Source organism: Solea senegalensis, linkage group LG9, assembly GCF_019176455.1.
Source record: "Solea senegalensis isolate Sse05_10M linkage group LG9, IFAPA_SoseM_1, whole genome shotgun sequence".
Taxonomy (NCBI): domain Eukaryota; kingdom Metazoa; phylum Chordata; class Actinopteri; order Pleuronectiformes; family Soleidae; genus Solea; species Solea senegalensis.
The window spans coordinates 21360944-21380077 of NC_058029.1; the positions used below are offsets into that span (position 1 = coordinate 21360944).

The 19134-nt window shown below is 41.6% G+C and overlaps 2 protein-coding genes across 5 annotated transcripts in view; one reads left to right on the top strand and one right to left on the bottom strand.

The window, feature by feature from the left end:
• Window positions 1-5747, bottom strand: part of si:ch73-22o12.1 (nectin-2) — a 78125-nt gene extending 72378 nt beyond the window's left edge. For all 3 annotated transcript variants that reach the window (XM_044033571.1, XM_044033570.1, XM_044033569.1), the window contains exon 1: window positions 5324-5747. In XM_044033571.1, coding sequence (XP_043889506.1) covers window positions 5324-5393 — 70 coding nt within the window. In that variant the 5' untranslated portion in view covers window positions 5394-5747. The remainder of the gene's footprint in view (window positions 1-5323) is intronic.
• A 2866-nt stretch (window positions 5748-8613) lies between these two features.
• On the top strand, window positions 8614-19118 carry g6fl (g6f-like). 2 transcript variants are annotated; one of them, XM_044033507.1, is made up of 11 exons: window positions 8614-8797; window positions 9799-10134; window positions 10229-10492; window positions 10833-10868; window positions 11208-11534; window positions 12987-13253; window positions 16825-16947; window positions 17147-17220; window positions 17363-17389; window positions 17757-17803; window positions 18159-19118. In XM_044033507.1, exons 1-11 carry the CDS (start codon window positions 8725-8727, stop codon window positions 18178-18180), a joined length of 1596 nt encoding a protein of 531 aa, XP_043889442.1. In that variant the 5' UTR covers window positions 8614-8724; the 3' UTR covers window positions 18181-19118. The 2 variants fall into 2 exon arrangements, with proteins under 2 accessions (XP_043889442.1, XP_043889443.1); XM_044033508.1 differs by lacking the exon at window positions 12987-13253.
• Window positions 19119-19134: the final 16 nt, after the last annotated feature.

Consider the following 19134-nt stretch of genomic DNA (forward strand, 5'->3'; position numbering starts at 1 on the left):
CCAACAACTCTGCCAAGAACATCATCCCCAGTGCAGTTGCATTTTTGGAAACCCCTCAGCTGCTATATTTATATTAATTATATTTGGCATTTCTTCTTAGAGGAGGGTCGTTATTAATTTCCCTTCAGATCAGATGGGAACGACTCCGGGAGTCTGGTAACCCTGAAAGTGAAACACAAACATCTCTATGGGGGGCTCTCTGTGTGACCTCAACACGGGCCGCCATCCACCCAGCATGCATGTGTAGGTGAAGAGCAGCAGGGCACATTTCACACAACTAACCATCACATAACTTTCCTGGCTTTGGTTCTCCATTAACAGCCATGACATTATCACTATGTAAGTGCCGGGAAAAGCATTCTCAGGCAGACCGTTAAATGAACAGAGCATGAAAAGTGAGAAAAAGAGTATCCTCGGATGTGATATGTGTGAATAGATAACAGGGTTGCTGATGAGGACGATAACACACCACATCCTGAAGGAAGCAGCAACTCACACACACACATGTGCGGTCATTCACTGACATGATGGATCCCTCCCTATTATTGGAATGTCATCTGACTTAAAGGCTTGGCCTTAGGCTGCTTCACTTATTCATCACCAGCAGTGCATGTGTGTGTGTGTTTGTGGTCCAATACTGCAGCCAAAAACACAATAAAATGCAGTGACTCGTGTTCATCAACCCCCTCGCCTCTGAGTCATCTGTACTGTCAGATAATATTTACCAAGTCAACAATGGGCCTGATGCATCCTTTGTCTTTTTGGTCCATATTATATACTATATACACATTTACTATCATAGTATTAGTATATCTAAAAACTTTCATTTGAAATTAATCAATATACACTCATTGGTCTCTTTACTGGGCACACTAGTTTAATGCTTGTCCAGGCAAATACCCAATCAGTTAAACAGCAGCAACTCAATACATTTAGGCATGTACTGTAGACATGGTTCCTGGTGGAGTTCAAACAGAGCATCAGAATGGGAGAGGAAAGCGACGTCAAGTGACTTTGAATCAAGTGACTTTGGTCTGATCAATTCAGAGACTATTGGTTTACAGGGAATGGTCTGAAAAGGAGAAAATATCCCTGTTGACGCCAGAGGTCAGAGGAAAATGGCCAGACTGGTTCACAATTGCTCAAATAACAACTCATAGAACCAAAGTATGCAGAAGACCATCTGAATGCACATAAAACGTGTAAGAACTTGAAGAAGGCTGGCTACAGCAGCGAAAGACCACACTGATTACACGCTTGTCAACTAGGTGTCCATGTGTACCTAATGAAGTGGTCAGTAAATGTAGCTTCTGACATTAAAAGTACCTTCTGCTAAATTGTCCTTTAATAGGCTGTTACTAAGCTTAAATATCTTTAGTTCTTATCTGCTGTATACTTATTCAAAAAGAACTGGACTCGATAGGAATTACTCACATCCTCATTAAACTATCAATTTGAACATACTTGTCTGTATCAATGAACTCAATGTTGATTACAAGGGGAGGAGATAACTGATGTGTCATTTACACAGGAAGGATTCTTAGTAAGTAAGTAAGTAAGTAGTAGTGCTTATCTAACATAAAATGAAACGTCCTTACTCACACATAGGCCTACATGACCTTTTCAAAATCTATCTGACATTTACAGGGCTGCAGAAAAGGGGTGAGGACAGCTAATTTACATAATGATGGGACATGACTGTGACAGCCATTAGCGCAAAAGCTAAACTAACGGCGAAGCCCCTCGAACCAAGGGGACTAACGAGATACTCAAGACCTTCTTTTTCATTATTTTATTTATTTTTTCTTTATTTAGCATGGAGAAATAGTCCACTCATGATCCATCATCTATTTTTATTCATAATAGAGCAAGTTTTTTCTGGTGTGATGATAAATGGCCACTGGTTTGGCAGAAATGCAATGTTCTCACAGGGTATCTTCATTTGTGGGGAAATGGCAAGAGCAAAATCCTTTGGATGTGTGTGTTTGTGTAAGCGTTAAAGATGCTGGAAATTTCATAGCCCTTCACATCAATACAACATTAGCTATTCTGACCGTGTGGGATGCAAAACACACCATCTCAACAGGACCAGGACAAGAAATCCTACAGCCTTGGTGACAGACCGTGGTGAGGTTCTCAAGTGGTTTATTTTCCTGTCTGTTTGCATGATGTTCCTGTCATAGGCAACACAGACTTGTGTCCAAACAGAGCCTGAGTGTCGGGGGAGGAAGCCCATTGGAATAACCCAATAAGTACCGTCAGTCAAACAACAGAGCAGACAGGAGATTGAAAGATAGGTAAAAATACAAAGAGACGAGAACAAGAACTCCTGTATGTGCTCGACAGCAGAGGTGGGGGAGGGAGCAAGGGTTGGCGGGAGAGACGGAGGCTGTCGAGTGGTGGGTGGGAGAGAGGGGAGGTGGGGCCCGTCTTAATCAGTTGCTGTCTGTTTGGTTTTTTAGCCAATCCCAAAACTCAGCCACAACCCCGCATACTGCAGCAAGCTGCAGCAAAAAAGCCACCTGTTTCCTCAAAACTGATAAGAACCACCAAGAGAGGCTTCTGCATCTGAAGGAGAAGTTTATTTGTGAAATGTTTATTTGTCAGAAAAAAGGAAGCAGCGTCCTCCCCCGGCTGTGACCCTACATGCTCAACAGTTTCTCAGGCAGCCGACTACTCACCCCCTGCACACTCACTGCACTCTCAGCCATAAAGACAATACTGCACAGCCTCGTACCCCCCACCCAAACTCCCCCACACATAAGCCCACCCCTCCTCTAATAAAAACATCTCCATGGTAATGGGCCAAGCCTTTCTGACCCACATCTATGGTCTCCCACAAGCCAAACTTGGGGGTGGGGGGTTGGTTACATAGTGTAGGTTCAGAGATTAGATTAGACCCCCATTGGCCATCCTCTGTTAAGATACATGTGTAATTGAAGAAATCTGCCTTGATTAAAATCCCCATCAATCTCAATATTGATTATTTTTACATTAAAGCTAGGGCATAGTAAATTGAAAACTTTGCAGCGTTACACAAGTAATTACACTCTCAGACTCAGGACGGGAGGTCGAGGTAAGTGCTGTCAAAGCCTGAGTGGTAATGGGAAACATGTACAGAAGTTGTGTTCCTGCAGTGGTTGCAGCATTAGTTACATACCTTAACTATTACACCCCCCACACACACAAACACACACACAAAAGGGCAGAGGTTTATTAAAATTAAAAAAAACAAAACACTCAAATTAAAGACTAGTCCTTTTTCCTCACTCATAAATATGTAAAATCTTTCATTCTGTTTTTTTCTCCCCACTTTTCTCTATCCCTTGAGAGCACTTCATGCTCTGTCAAATGCATGAATAAGTCACAAGAGTGACTGTGCTCATAAGTCGTGATTAAAACACCACCACAGCTGACTAGATTACAGCACACTATTGAAAACATTTTTATCTTACTGTAGCTGCACTGGAGTGTTAGATCTAGTCCTACATTTTTGCCCCAATTCCAGCACAAAACAAATAGCTGTCCTATCACAGAACCAGGGGGGGGGTTGAACTGGTTTCATGCCACACGCATTCATATGTTAATAGCTGCATGCCATTTCAACAACCGGGTTTCCTTTGCACATTTGTGTGTTTCCAACCACTGCTGTTTGGAGAATATTAGTTGGACAGTTCACACAGGAGGTGGTAAAATGTAAAGTCTGGGTCAACACAGAACAAGGATGAAGGCCTTTACACACCAGACACTTTCTGTTGTGAACATTTTCAAAGCTATATCAAGTCAATGTGAGCTCTCTCAGCAGCACCTGGATTGTATTGCCACTTTATTTTATTTTTTTCACACCGAGGTAGATTTTCATGACATTTAAAAATATTAAAATAAGCAAATGGGACTGTTTGCATAAAGGCAGGACGGACCATTCTCAGTTCTCCAAACTGTCTGACAGACATCCCAAATCCATCTGAAGCAGTGAAGTGATAAAGTGGAAGCTTCTGAACCAAGCAAATGATCCTCTCTTCTACAGTGTTGACTGTACCATTTAGTTTTATTCTTTTCAGTAAAATGACTGAGAACCAGCTCACTGACACTAAATAATCCACCCATGCATATTATTTCTAGTTCAGATAATTTAATTTGCTTCACAGTCAAAAGTGAGGGTGTGTCAACATTCACAGCTGAATTATTTGAAATTTGGTACCACTTGAAGGTGATGAGTCAGTAGCGATTGGAATTTTATGCTGTTTCCAATCTGTTATTGTAGATATACTTCTCACTTTATCGAGGACTAATGTGCTTTCATTTTCAGTTCACACATACCTCCTCTTATTCACCATTGTGAATGTGGAGGCTGGAGACTTCATGCGATTTATTTCATCCTTTGTTTGCCATAATGACCCGTTTACATTTACAGTTTATCAGAAAGCCAACATTTCAACCTCCTTTAAGAATTAAAAAAAACTTGAATTCATTTATTAAGTTCTTATTTTAAAGTAAATCAAAAATATGCATTGATGGGAAACTGAGCTGGTGTGACTTTAGTTCCTGTATAAGCAACCTGACCTCCAGTGGACTGGAAAACACTTGAATAATTAACTTGTATAACACTTGTTGCCATGGAGACGGGTGTCACCCTGTTTAAAGTCTTAATTGACAGTACAGGTGTACATGGTTGTGATTAACTGAATTGAAAATATAGCCAAGTTATTAAATGTGAGAAACGCCCCCGTCGCTCTCTATGTGCATTAACAGTCTCACCAGACCCATTTTTGTCAAGTGAAGTGTAACTAATAAAGGATGATGTGAGGACAGAGGATAGAAAAGGAGCGGGAGTGAGGAGGCTTTAAGGGGGGAGAGCAGCAGAGAATACACACTGGAACAGTCACTAAAGCGGAGAACAGCACACCGAAACGACAACACCTGCGGAAAAAAGCACCTAGCTCCACAGCAGAGCCACACCTTAGCAAAGCTAAAGGCTGTTGAGTCACCGACCGAAACTCGGTCTAAACACTGATACGGCTGGAGTGAGGGAAATACCGAGAGTGTGAGGGGGGAGTAAGAGAGAAACTCACTTTATGTTGTGAAAATAACTCAGAAGAAAAGGGTTTCTTTAACATTTAAAGAGAAATAAACATATACAGCAAAGCGACAGTGTAAACCACCTGCTGTGTTTCCTGCTCCTGTCACCGCCCTGACAGGTGGTCACGAGGACTTAAATGAGTGTCCTCGTGAATTAATAAAGCTCCGGGCAAAATTGACCACGAACAATAAGTTGGAAGTTTTTTTCTTAAGACTTAAATGATGACCCGTGAGGTTGTCTTACCGTGGTCTGTGAGAATCGACGACACCAGGCAGAACAGTCCGATCCAATTTCGGGCGTCATGTCTCGCCATGGTTGACTCCGCTGCTCCTGCTGGAACCACCGTCCGTCTGTGTCTCTGATACCGACGCAAGATTCAAACAACAGCCTCAGGTGCCTTCTCGGCTCCGGTGTAAAAAAAACAACCAAAAACTTATACTCTCACCCGACAAAAAATAACTTGTGTGTCTGCCGGACAAAACAGGGGTCCGACACAGCCTCTCGATGCAAGTGTCCCACACTGCGCCTTAAACGCGGACTCTGTTAAGTGAATTTAAAGAAAAGAAAAAATCCTGTTGAAGTGGTTCCGGCGGTGCACAGGTGTAAACTACCTCCCGCTGCTCCCGCTGCTCCCACTGCTGCTGCTGCTGCTCTCTGAGTGTGTGAGTGCTGCTGTTGCTCGGCGTGTCTCCGTGTCTCTCTCTCTCTCTCGCGACTTGTGTGTGTGTGTGTGCGCGTGCGCGCGCGAGAGCGATAGAGAATGTGACGTCATCAGGGTGAGAGGCGTCACATCCCCTAAAAACACAGTTATTAGTGGAGGGGTTTCGCTGGGAACAACTTGTTGAAGCGACAGCATCTGAAGCTCAGCCGGTTTAACTTTGATTCTAGATTAATTTCATGAATTAAAAAAACAAGAAATATATCCAAGAGGAATGATTTCATATTCAGGAAAATCCCTACGTGACCCAGATTTAGTTGCCCCCACCAAACCCTTACAGCAGATACTTCGAGTGGGTTGAATTGATAAAAAGAAAACTCTCTAATTGAATATACCTTAGTGGCAGTGAGTTACTGTTCTTTTCTATTGCTTCAAATATGTTTGGCCTCTCTCTTATAGAACAGAGGACATTTTCTCCATTTCAGACTATTCCTTGTAAACCCTAGAGATGCGTGGAAAAACAAGAAGATCAGCAGTTTCTGAAATACTCAGAAATTCCCCGTTTGGCAGTAACAAACACGTCACGCTTATAAAATAAGTTTCTCCATTTTGGTGGTTGGTTTGAACTTCCGCAGCTCGTCTTTGCCTTTTCTATACATGCCTGTGTGCATTGAGATGGCTGATTAGACATTTGCAAGAAGTCAACTAGGAGCTGAACATGTGTATACTAAATAAAGTGAGTGTGCTTTCTACAAAGAAGCAGAATTCAACTTTAAAAAAAAGAGAGAAAAAGAAAAATCAATACATATATAGGTTGTATCCAATTAATCTAACTCACAGTAAAAAGACACAGTCTCTGGTGAGTTTATTACGTGGAAACAGATGAGTCTTACGCCCTCTGCTGTTGGTTTGTGTACACTGAAAATGAATGAGCTCACTACGTAATGAGCTGTTCCTGTAAATCTGTGCTTGATTCAGCTTTCCATTAATTTCCCATGAGAAACAACGTTTACAGAAAATGTTAAATATCTCACTATAATTTAATACTTATTGAAACAGTATTAAACAAAATCAGAAGCCAAACGTTTTGATGCATCAAGAGGTGAAATTGGTAGTGTAGGAGGCAGTGACCCTGGATAATGGTTTAATAACACACAAATACAGACAGCATCAACGAAAACAAACACACACAGCAGTGACTGAAGCAAAGTGCTTTACATGTCTGTCCTCTGCCTTCATTAATGTCATGTCTATTTGTGATAAGAGTCTTTGATTTGTTTGGGTTTTTTGTTTTACAATAATATTACAACTTGCAATTCATTTTGACACATTTTCTACTAGAACATGGGGTGCAAACATGGCTGAGGCATTATCTGGTTTAGAGGTCTAATCCCTGCACCCAAGTGTTTTTGCAGCCAGTGTAATTACATCCACAGTTTACACTGTTTCCTCCGTTCTGTTCCACTTTCAAATGCCTCATCAGCATCGCTGCTTTCTTTCTAAACTCTACAATTTTGAAGAGCTGGAAACACAGTGAGGATCAGAGGTGGAGTCAAATTTTGTAAATGAAATGTGTAGACTGTGTTTTGTATATATATTCCCTGTGTGAATCTGCTGTGCAAATGAAACGTCAGATTCCATCAGCACTTGACGTCGCCACATGTTCATTTGCAGCCACACACTGATGTAGAGAGTCAGAGGGGAGGGACCACCCGTAACACACGGCTAAACTGTACCATGGTATGTTCATGGCAGAATAAGGAGCTTCAAATAACGTGGACCTCCAAATAGAGAATTTCATTCCTTTTCCTTCATCCATTTTTCATAGCCATAGCAAATCGACCTTCACACCTTCCACTTTCCACCTACCACCCACTTAACTTATACCACATCCCAGCCTTTACATTTTTCCTTTATTTACTCTTCACTTTCCTCCCTTCCTTCAGCCCTCCCTCCCTCCTTCCCTCTACCCATGTCATTCGATTTCCTTTGTCCAGTTGTCCTTCACTCCTCACTGCTATTCATCCTGTCCTCCATCCTCATGCTCTCCGGGGGTCTGTGGCTAGTGATAATGAAGCACACAGTTAACAGATATTAGCTCATTGGCAGTGGATTCATTAGGCAGAGCCAAGGCTTATGGTGATTATTTACCCATGGAGGAGGGGCCACAGGATCAGTGGCGCACTCCGTGTCACCAGCCACAGGCTTCTTTGAAGTCTCACTCCCTCGTCTGTCCCCCTGCAATACTCTCTCATACTTTCCTTTCCATGGGTTTTCTCGTTCTGTCTGAGCACCTCTCCCTTCACATCTCTGCTCTCCATTTTTTCTCTTTCCCTGTCATTAGACACCCACTGTACTGTGCTGCTCTCTCTCTCTCTCTCTCTCTCTCTCTCTTCCCCCCGTTGTCCCTCTTCACCACCTCCATTCACCCAATGGTAATTATGGAAAAATCTGTAATGATGCTCAGAGGAGCTGATAATACCTTTAGCTTAATTAAAGACGTTTATGGGATGTAAAGACAAGTTGCCGAGGGGTTACTGTGCACCCACACTAACCCAAAGTCTTTTTTTTCTCGCCTTTTCATCTCCTTCAATCCTCGTCTTTCTGCTAATCACATCCTTTTCTCAATTTCACTCTCACAGTGTCATACACAGGAATACATGGCCCGTCCTTTTGTGAGAATAAATGTCAGGGTCAGACGTACTGTAGCAAATCGGCCAGAATTTCATCTGTGAAGTGTTTGGTAGATGTAGTTTATCAGCCTCACTCACACTCACAAACACACAAAACCAACAGGCTTTTCCTGCTGATTATCCCAGTGTCTGTCGAGTCACATCCTGTTGGGCTGAAAGTGCGACACATTTGTGAACACGTCAGTCAGGGACACTGGTAATACTGTAGGAAAATTAACAATACTTTGTCCACTGGAGAGACGTTAGAAAGGTCACAGTGTTGGAGAGACAGCTGGTGCTGGTATAAATGTGTGATGGAGACTGCGTTTCTCACCTGTATGCTTGTTTCTTCATTTGTGGTGCATTCCTCTCGTGTCAGCAACACAGGTATGAAATGCTTTCTGTAATTTCATTTCTACTGCTCTAACAGGAAAGGGGGGGATAATTATGCAGCTAATGGCAGGTTTAGATTAGCAAGCATGAATGAACCTGTTTCTCTGATTCAAATGATCATACACGAACAGAACTTCATCATTTTATGGAGGGACCTAAAGAAAACATTTTTTTGTGATTTTTGTTCTTCTCTGCAAAGACTTTTCATTTTTTTCTTCAGTGACTTAATGTAGGCCTTTCTGCATGGAGGTTGCATGTTCTCCCTGTGAGTGCGTGGGTTTTCTCCGGTTTCCTCCCACAGTCCACATGCAATATGGGGATTAAGTCAAGTGGAAACTCTAGATTGACCATCGACCCTCATGTGGAGGATAAAGCGGTAGAAGATGAATGGACGGATGGAGGGACTTTAATGTAAACCCATGAAGAAAAGACAGCTAAAGTTAACATACATATACTGTTACTTGTTAGATAAATCATGTACAGTTACGTCCATGCAAATATTTCACTTTCTGTTACTTGTCCATCTGGTGCATCTTAGCATGAAAGGGCTGTCCAGGGAAACAAAAATGGAATTTGGCAAAAACAGGAATAAGATCATCTATTTGATAACACTCACTCTGAATGTTAAAGGCCACAAATGAGCCTCAGCTGAACTCCAGAAAACATTTTTACATGAATACAGGACTGGGTTTTTGTCTCACATCGTTCACGTCAAAACTGCTCAAAGAAGGGATCTTTCTGTGGCCTGCGCAAATTCAAGGGTACAATTATGATGCAGATAACTCTTATAATAACCATATTAGCATGTGAATATTGCTTGAATGGGATTCAATGCTGCACTAACAGCTACATTTTGCCTCTGTTTGGCCTTCATGAACAGAAGTGATGTAACTGCATCCTTCCTCTGAAAACAGAACCCGTCAAGCAATGCAATTCTTCTCAACAAAATACTTCACATTCTATAATGCAAAACTTTTATGTACTCTCTACTTTAGAATGGAATGATGTTGTGGTGGCTAGAGAGGGTTTGCCTGCCACCTTGGTCTGTACTGATACAACAGTGAGAGGTGCTGTGTCCATAAACTGGATGGTGAAGTCACTTCATGGTGCCAGTGAATGGAAATTGGTTCTCTCAGCTAATGAAAGGAAGGAGTTCTCTGGTGGCGCCTCGAAGGCATCCATGCGACTGACTGACCCAAACTTTCAGGATACTGGGGTTTTCTCTCTGATGTTTTCCCCCAAAATGGAGGACGGAGGTCTCTACTCATGTTTGATCAAGCAGCAGGAGAGGAAACTGAAAGAGAGGATTATCCTCCTAGCTATCCTTACAGGTAGAAAAGAAGTCAACCTTCCTTCTTCCTTCCTCCGTTCAGCACGTATTTATCTACCGATCCACTGATTTCCTTTGTCCGTTGTCATCAACAGTCTCCATCCTCCCATCTCCGGTCATTCCTCAGTATAGCACCCTACGTATGAACGCCAGTGTTTATCCCAACATTGCCATCACCAAAATTACTTGGACATCACCTGGAGGCTTGTTACTGAAGAGTGAGAAAATAGCAAACGTGGCCACAGTGACTAAACGGCCACGGGTCCAGAGCAGTGATGGTGGAATCTACGTCTGCACAGTTTACCCCTGGGGTAACAGCAGCAGCACTCATTTTACATTCAATGTGAACGTCACCATTGGTAAGACTGACCAGAAGAAGAGAAATGTTGAAATACTGAGGAATAGAATACGTATGTTGCTGCTTTTGTTTACAGTGTAAAGAGGGCATCTGGGCCAGAAAGTTCGGCTGCAGCATTATTTATTTAAGCATCCTGTAGCTACAGTTCTTCAAAGTATTTACTTTTACAGCAGAGTTTCAAGATTCAAACATCTACTGTAGATCTGCACTAAAATTCAGCCAGTCCTCCTGTGAATATTATATTGCAATGTGTATGTATTATTCATAATTTAGGTTTTTGTTTTGGGGTTTTTTTTCCTCCTTTTTCTCATTTTTTTCTCTCTTCTCCTTTCTCTCCACAGCTGACAAAGTTGTCTCATTCGTTGATGTAAAGCACTGTGAGTGACTTGGTAGCACAAGCAGTATTAAAGTCCTGTGTCAGCAGCTTGATAATCAGGCAGAGCAGAGAATGCAGGACCAAGACTAAGTATCTCAGCATATAAGAACCTAATCCCTATTGTTGGAGAATTTTTTCCCCTATCTTGGTTCCCCTACTCAATATTCTGTTTAGGCTGCCTTTCCCTCACTTTTCATTGTCTCCCATTTTATTCAAAATTCCATGTCATTATGTCTCTCTTCAATGGCGTATCTTTAAATCTGCCCCTGTGTGACATCTTCCTCTCCATCTATCCATCAATCATTCTGGTTTATCCTCCCTCTTCACTTGTTGCCTGCAGACCATGAGATCTCCACTGCCACACAGGAACAGATGTCCTTAAACCTGAAGTGTCCTGATGTCCAGGGCGACTTTGTCCAGCTGTTCTGGACACCTGGAGACATAAGTAAAATGGAGCGTGTCTATGAGTATGATCGCTGGAGGGATTCCAGCTTTATGAATGAGAAGAGCAGGAGACTCAAGCTCGCTGGCCCACCCTATAACGCAGAGGCTGGGAGCTTCTCCTTTCTGCTCACGCCTGACGTCAGTGACGGCGGCCTCTACGCGTGCGAGGTGTTCGAAAATGACAATCCTTTCAGTCAGAGGACAGTGCTCAGCGTGCTGAAAGGTAGAGATCAGTAGGATGCTTCATGCTATACTGTACATATATATATATACACATGTATATACACATATATATGAGCTATAGAAACAGGAAGTGAAGCTTACTGACTTTACTGACTGAAACATTTAGTTTGGCTTTGAAAAATACACACAGTGAAGCGCTCTTTAATCTTCACACAAACAACTTGCACGTTGCAACCACTTATCTGTTCATACAGTTGCTGGTTGTTTGCCAGGATCTAATTACGGCATGTAGCTTATCCTAAATAGTTTCACATTTATTGGCATGATTAATGCTTATAATTAAACAAATGAAATGTACCCTGTTGATTAATAGGCTTACCTTACTTACTCTTTACAAGAAAGCAGAAAAAAACAACCCAAAAACTGTTCCTTTAAATGGACAGTGGCAAAATGAAAGGATGGCATGGTGACAATAAGCAGAGGATTTCTCACGTCCTGCCTGCTGTGCATTGCAACCACACAGCATCCACTGGGATTTATGTGGGGGAAACAAAATGAGAATTTCACATGGACATTGGTGAAATGTCACATAATAAAATGAATACATCCTCAAAATTGCTCATGAAATGCAACATTTGCTCAATTCATACATTTAAAGAGGAGGAAATGAGCACTTGTTGATTTTTATGCGCACACCTTGGGGAGTTCTCACCCTTTGCACAGAATACATTTGCACACACACACACACACACACACACACAGAATCTAACACACATACACACTCATACACATACAATGCCCTGTCATGGCGGCCTTGGAAAGCTTTACTAATCACAGTCCCACTGGCATCCATCACAGCTGCCCAGACGTGACCAGCCGATCCGTCACTGTCACTGTCACCCTGCTTCACACATCTGCATCCCTCACACACACACACACACACACACACACACACACATCCACCCACACACCAATCATGTGATGCTATATTTTTACCCCACCTCATTATAAGTATCATTATGTGTGATTATAACTGCTGCCCTCCCACCAAGGCTGTAGGTGGCCCTCACTGATCACACTAATCAAGGTTGAAATGAGTGTGTTTTTATGTGTGCGTGTGTGAGAGTCTGTGGAGCTTGATTACACCCAGATGGATTCTCATTTCAGTTTGATGAGACACTAAGCATCAGTCACAGTCAACCAATGCATTAGCAGCAAATCACTTTAATGAATATATATTATTCTGACCCTCCACTGAATTGTTTTTTTGTTTTTTTATATCACTTCCCCCTATACCGCATTACTCTCCATCTGTCCTTGGCCTTTTCTATATTCACACACTACCCTTTAACTCACTTTCTCATCCTGACATTTCTCTTCCCCCGCCTGTCTTTTTCACTCACACATCCACCTCTCTGTTTCTCTCCATTTCTTCATCGTCAAAATGTCCCTTCCTCCTCCACCCTCCCCCTACTCTGCATCGCATCAACAGTTAAGGCCAGTCGTTCATCCTCAAGGCTGGAGTTGACGTGCAAGTACTCTGCGGTGCCCCACGTACAACGTGCCATCTGGACCTACCAGGACAAAAATCGGCGTCTGGAGTGCTCGAGTGTTACACCAGGCATCATCACCACCTCTGTGCCCTTACCAGTCACCTCTGACACAGCTGGAAACTACACCTGCACCATAAATATGAAAAAAGGACCGACCATTTGGGCAACACACACTGTCACACTGCCCCCTAAAGATGGGGAAAAGGGTGAGGTTCCACTTTTCTGTTCTCAGATGTCTTCATTAACAGTGTATTGTATTATCAGCAATCCTGGCTGACTTGTAACTCAGTGGCAATCAGGAACCACAATGTGGATGACGGTCGGGTCTCAGGCCGCCAACAGGTTTGCTGTTGTAGAAAAATTGTGATGACCATCCATGTTTCTTTTCCAATCTCTTTAGACTGATACAACCAAACAGGAATAAATAAAATGAACAGAATGGCTTTTACAGGCAAGTCAGTATTTGGTATGACTTACCTTGGCACTATCTCACTATTTCTTACATTTTCTTAAAAGATGTACTCGTATGTTTTACCGTGCAGGCTTCTTTCAGCCGTACCCAATGTTCTTCTTTAGATTTAGCCTTTTATTTCTTGATCACACACAGCCTTTATAATATTCAGGTCTGGACTGTATGAAGGCCACTTAGCTAGATGTTTTTCTTTTTCTTTTTGATACTGCATACATATGTCCTGCATTTACTGGTTTTATTATAATAAAGAGGTTGAAACGTAATCAAATGGTCATTTCTACCATCCCCTCTGGAAAGTGCTCGATTGGGAATGTTTTTGATTTTCAACATGGCAGCAATCACAAGCACATTGGTAATGCAGTGGAACCATATTTGGAAGGGAAAAAACAGCTGATACAACACCAACCGTCATGCACCGACATTAGAGTTCAGACCTGGACATTATAGAGGCAGTATGGGACCATGAAAGAAATAAAACACAGATTAAATCTAAAGTGAATTTTCTGGGAAAAGCTTCAAAGGGAGGCCCTGATTTTACCTGTAATAGCCATTTTGCTCTGAAAAATTGTTTTTTTTAAAATAGCCATTTATTTCAGCACATCTCCTGCAGTTGATTGTATCTTAATAGAGAGGCAGAAAAATAAATATGTACGGTCGTCACTTTTGTACAGTACTGTATGTGCATGTGAGCCACATATACAAATAAACTCATGTTACACAGTTTAAAGAGGCAAAAGCTCTTTCCTAGTTTCCTTCAGGAAAGTCAACAGGTCTGTCTAACAAGATTTTGCTTTGCAGATAATTCCAGCATAAATCAGTCTTGTAATATATATTCATATAAATCCACCACAGTTCTAATACTCTGTTTAACTTCCACCTCTATGAAATATAAAACATAAATGCTAGGAGCTTTCTCATCACACTCACCCAGGTGATGTGCAAATATAAGAAGACAGGACCTAAGGACATCTCTCCCCACAAAAACTAAATTATTCAGGCTTATTGTATTGGGGGCTGGTGGGGAGGCACAGGAGGATATGACAGTTGAATGAATCCCTTACAAGACACAAGTTCACTCTCCATAACTCAATGCACCACTGATGGTACGACCATAAGGATGGTTGGATCAGAAAACCAAATCTTAATTGAATGACAAGTGTCACATTTGTCCAATGTTTCCTGGAGAATTTTGACTTCAGCACCAGGAATAGACGTTAAAACAACGCTACACAACTTCATTCCTGTCAAAACAGAAATGTCATTTCTTTTCAGTTCAACAAATGCAAAGAAATCAAGCAATCATTGTGACACACAAATACTTCAAATGTCAGGGACGTTGTCCAATAGAAACTTAGCCTATTGTTTGCAAAGCATGTTAACAGTTCTTTGCTGTGCCTCTTTATCAGTCACCTTCCTTTACAATCACACTGACTCAGATCAAACCAGATGAAAGAGATGAGCTGGAGAAGAAGTAGAGAACACCAGTGATGGGGGGAGAGAGAGAGAGAGAGAGAGATAGAGAGAGAGCGAGAGAGAGAGAAACTAGGGGAATTTATCCCTCACTTCACTGCACTCAATTACCATAATTCATGCGTTAAAATTGGCATGGAGAACAGTACAGGTCAGTCTTGGGGTCAGCACTCACTGCAGTATTCCATTAGCAACCTCGACACATACTCACTAATCAATTACACCTCACACAGCACATAATGATTGATTAGTTTGAAGCTGCAGCACAGGGGCTAAGGTGAAGCCCCGGGGCCAACTCTTTCACAAACAAAATTTGTGGAAAGTTGATGAGAATGCGTGAGAGGACTTTCTGCCAGGTTTCTGTCCATTAGACAACCTCAAATGAAGATAGCTGCACAAAAGAGTACTGGTGTCACCTGTCACCAACTGTTGTTAGTTACTTTATATATTATTTACATTTATTGCAAATATCAGTGTATTTATAATGTCCATAGCAATCTGTGCATATATTACATTTATTTGACCTTATTTATGTTATTTAAATAAGGTCACATATTGTATTATACACACATATTGTACACTTAGGCATCTGGGGTTGTTTGCTCCAACAGCATTCCATTGTACATGCACAATGACAATAAAGATATCTTATCTTATCTTGATGGTTAGTTTTTGTTTGGTTCTCTTTTCTTTTGTAACCCTAAGCTCTCTGACAGATCTAATAGCTCTGCACTGTGTGAGCAGTGACAGAGCGCTCACTCAGGTGCAGTAAATTACAGCCGTCACTGTGGAAACAAGCGCCCCCCCGCCGCCCCCCCTCGCATGTCGCCCTGTGGTGATGTTTTACAAGCCTGATGTCACCCTCATTATACAAACAAACCTGATAAGGCTGATCACGAGTGTGTGCTCTTCCCACAAAATGTGTTTAGAGTGAGACTAGAGTGGGATAATGGTTTAGTTGTGAGTGGTTTGTCATGATGGTGATTCACCTGTTGTTTAGTTCTATTTACACTGTTCTAATCAGTTTGAAGTGAAGGAAACCCTTTATTTTACACTCACAATCTGATTCTTATAAGCATTCTGTTAATGAAAGTAACTAACATGTTTATTTTTGTTTTTTAAGACACTTGTAGTCTCCTTTTGGAAACAGTTTACTCATTATAAACAGTAATAAGACATTTATTAACTATGGTACGCTATGAACTCTCAGCATAATAAATGCTGCGACACGAAAATACTGCATTTATATGCCAAGGTTATTGCAGATAGAAGTTGATTTTGTTGCTAGAGCTAGGCAAAAATCTGTCCTTACAATATGGACAGCACATTTCTAAAGGGAACAGAGAAAAGGTAAAATGTGCAAAAACTTGGATCAAAAGTGACATTTGCTTTGGGTCTGTGTAATGACCTGACAGCATTTGCTGCCTTTTTTCTTTTTGTCTACAGTTCAAATGGATTGCGTTTCCTGTCTAGACCGGGATTCTGTCAAATGGATGTTTATTGAACTGTTGTAGAGACTGTTCACTGTGTCTGGGAGAGCCTGGATTTCCGGGCTTTTTCACTGTGTGTAATTGACAGCAGCATGATGTAAATGTGTGCAATATATTGAAAACAGCTCAACTGCAACTCATCTTTAAAATATTTCTTGGAGTGTTCATGTAAAGAATAGGCCACCCCCTTATGAACAAAGGAGCAAACATGGGGGATGAGGAGCTATAACTTCCATCTTTTGTGTGCGTCTCAAGCACACACATCCTGAGCTCCACAAGTTTTGCATTAGCACTGTTCTTGGAAACATTCTTGATATTTTTTCTCTTTCTTTCTTTCTTTTGTAGTGAATGTCGGTGTTGCCACCCCCTCCATGCTCCCTTCTCTCTCTGCTTTATTACTCCTGGTGCCCCTGGTTGCTGTGGCTGTTGGTGCGTTGCTATGGAGACAGAAACTAATTTCTGATCGCGGTTAGTCTTCCGGCGTTTTCTTTCTTTGACAGTTTTGTGTGTTCCGTCCATCTCTGGCCCCTGTCTGCTGCCACTGAGTGATGCGAGCCGTGACATCCTCTGGGGTCGCTGTAATGAATCTGCCCCCTCCTCTTTCCTCTCTGTACAACTGAGTGTGGTGTGTGAGAGACTGTTCTGATGACTACCTCCCTGCACCCAGGTATTGAGCAGTCTCTGTCTGTCCCCTCTGGTGAAGTAGAGAACATCTATGAGAATCTTGATGATGTCAAACAGGTATGCATTCCGATATTTCCAGTATCTAAATACCATTTGCTGACATCTTTCCAACTCTTTTTGTTTTCCCAACCCTCCCTGAACACTCTGTCATTTGTTGTTCATTAAACCACTTTGTTTTCCTTTCCTCTCTTACCAACAGGCTCCTCCCCAGGGCTCGGTCTACATGGTGAGTTACTGTACCATCCTCTGCACATTATAAACACACAAACTGGGGTGTGGTGCATGTGTGTGTGAAGCGTTGTGATACATCAATGCATCCAGACAACTCAGTCCGATGATTGCTACCCTCCCCAAGCTGTCATCGGATATGTCTCACTTCACACTGCTATTCTTCTTCACCAATCTGTCAGGCCTCTCTCTCAGATAAACCCACTGCACATCAACTGTCAGACTTACATTAGTGGTATTAGCAAATCAATCTCATCACACAATGGAGAGACATAAATCTGGCCTCAGTGCCATGAATCTGTTGCTTTGTCCTCCTCACTGCACCACACTACATGTCTTCCTTTCTCCTTATCATCTTATACCAGGATTTGAAGCCAAGAGGAGAGGATGATGTCTATAAGGAACTGGAGCGGTAAGCAAAAGGCCTTGCATCACCTGAGTGTGTTTATGCATGCTGAACTGTGTGTATGTGTGTGTGTGTGTGTGTGTGTGTTTCCACCGTCACTCATCCGCTCGAGCAATTCTTCTCACACTCACCAATCAAACTGGCCTCAACATCACACTGGCATCGAGACATGATATGACTCCATGTGCTGAGTCTGACAGGCAGAGCTTTTTGCTGATTGTGTTGTTGTTGTCGTTGTTGTTGTTGTTGTTGTTGTCGTCTTTGCTGCTGCGTAGGCTGTTTGTGCTAAAGGAAGAATAAAAGAAACTTGAGGGTGGAAGTTTTTTTGCACAAGTTTGTCTTTTTTTTGCTCTGTTTTCAGATGCGAGGAGTGTCAAAGCTGATCACCTACCCACATCTCGTCCTCATGCAGCTGTCACATCTGCTCAGTTCCAATCTGCAACAGAAGGGCTTTATAAACAATAGTTGCAACTGAATGTATGAGTTAGTATATTGTGCTTCAGGGGAAACACGGCTCACTTGTTTTCTCATTGTTACATACTTAGCTATTGTTCTTTAACTTATCATTATTATTATTATTATTATTATTATTATTATTATCAATAATGCTTTTTTTAATGTCATGCTTTGAGAAGAGGAGAGAGATTTTCTCTCAAGGCTCTAAATTGTTCCTTATGTGTTTCAGTCTCTGTATTATATTGTCCAGATCTCATTCTTTTATTATGTAGGAGAAGTTTTTTATTGGGTGTTTGATGTTTTTATGCATAGTCTGTGATTCATAAACCAGACCATGCTTAGCATGTTGTCTGTTTGGAGAGAGATGGGGGAACTGGAACACACTGACAGAGGTTTATGGCAAAAACCTGTTTACCTTTTCCAAAAATGTTCTGTACACAGGCAGTCAGTCAAAAATGGGAAAAGTACATTGTGCATGTATGAATGTTGTGTTCTGCTTGACCTCTGAAAATATTCTTTTAAAAGGGCTCCAACACATATTCTCTGCTGTCCCCTGTTCACATCAGATCAATGCATAAATGGTGTCCTGTTCTCCAATCCCCATTTCCAAACAGACAATAAGCTGAATGCTATCAAATGTATAAAACCCACTGACTGCACATAAGAACCTCATACACCCCTGCTTAAAAAAAAATACTATCCTTTGAAGTATTTAATGGCAAGTGTATTATACATCTAAGGCAATTTTTAACAGTCAACAGTTGTGGAAGAATTCAGAGGCTTTAGATAAGTACAATAATACAGCACTTGTAATAATAAATTTTCTCTTTCAGCCAAATTAAATATTTAGCGTATGTACAATGTAGTAAATGTGCTTTGCT

What these genes read in the sequence shown, in the direction of transcription:
- g6fl (XM_044033507.1), top strand. Translation starts at nt 8,725, where the DNA reads ATGGAGACTGCGTTTCTCACCTGTATGCTTGTTTCTTCATTTGTGGTG. An exon ending in CAATGTGAACGTCACCATTG is followed by an intron (nt 10,493 to 10,832) that starts GTAAGACTGACC and finishes TTCTCTCCACAG; the next exon opens with CTGACAAAGTTGTCTCATTC. An exon ending in AGTGCTCAGCGTGCTGAAAG is followed by an intron (nt 11,535 to 12,986) that starts GTAGAGATCAGT and finishes TCGCATCAACAG; the next exon opens with TTAAGGCCAGTCGTTCATCC.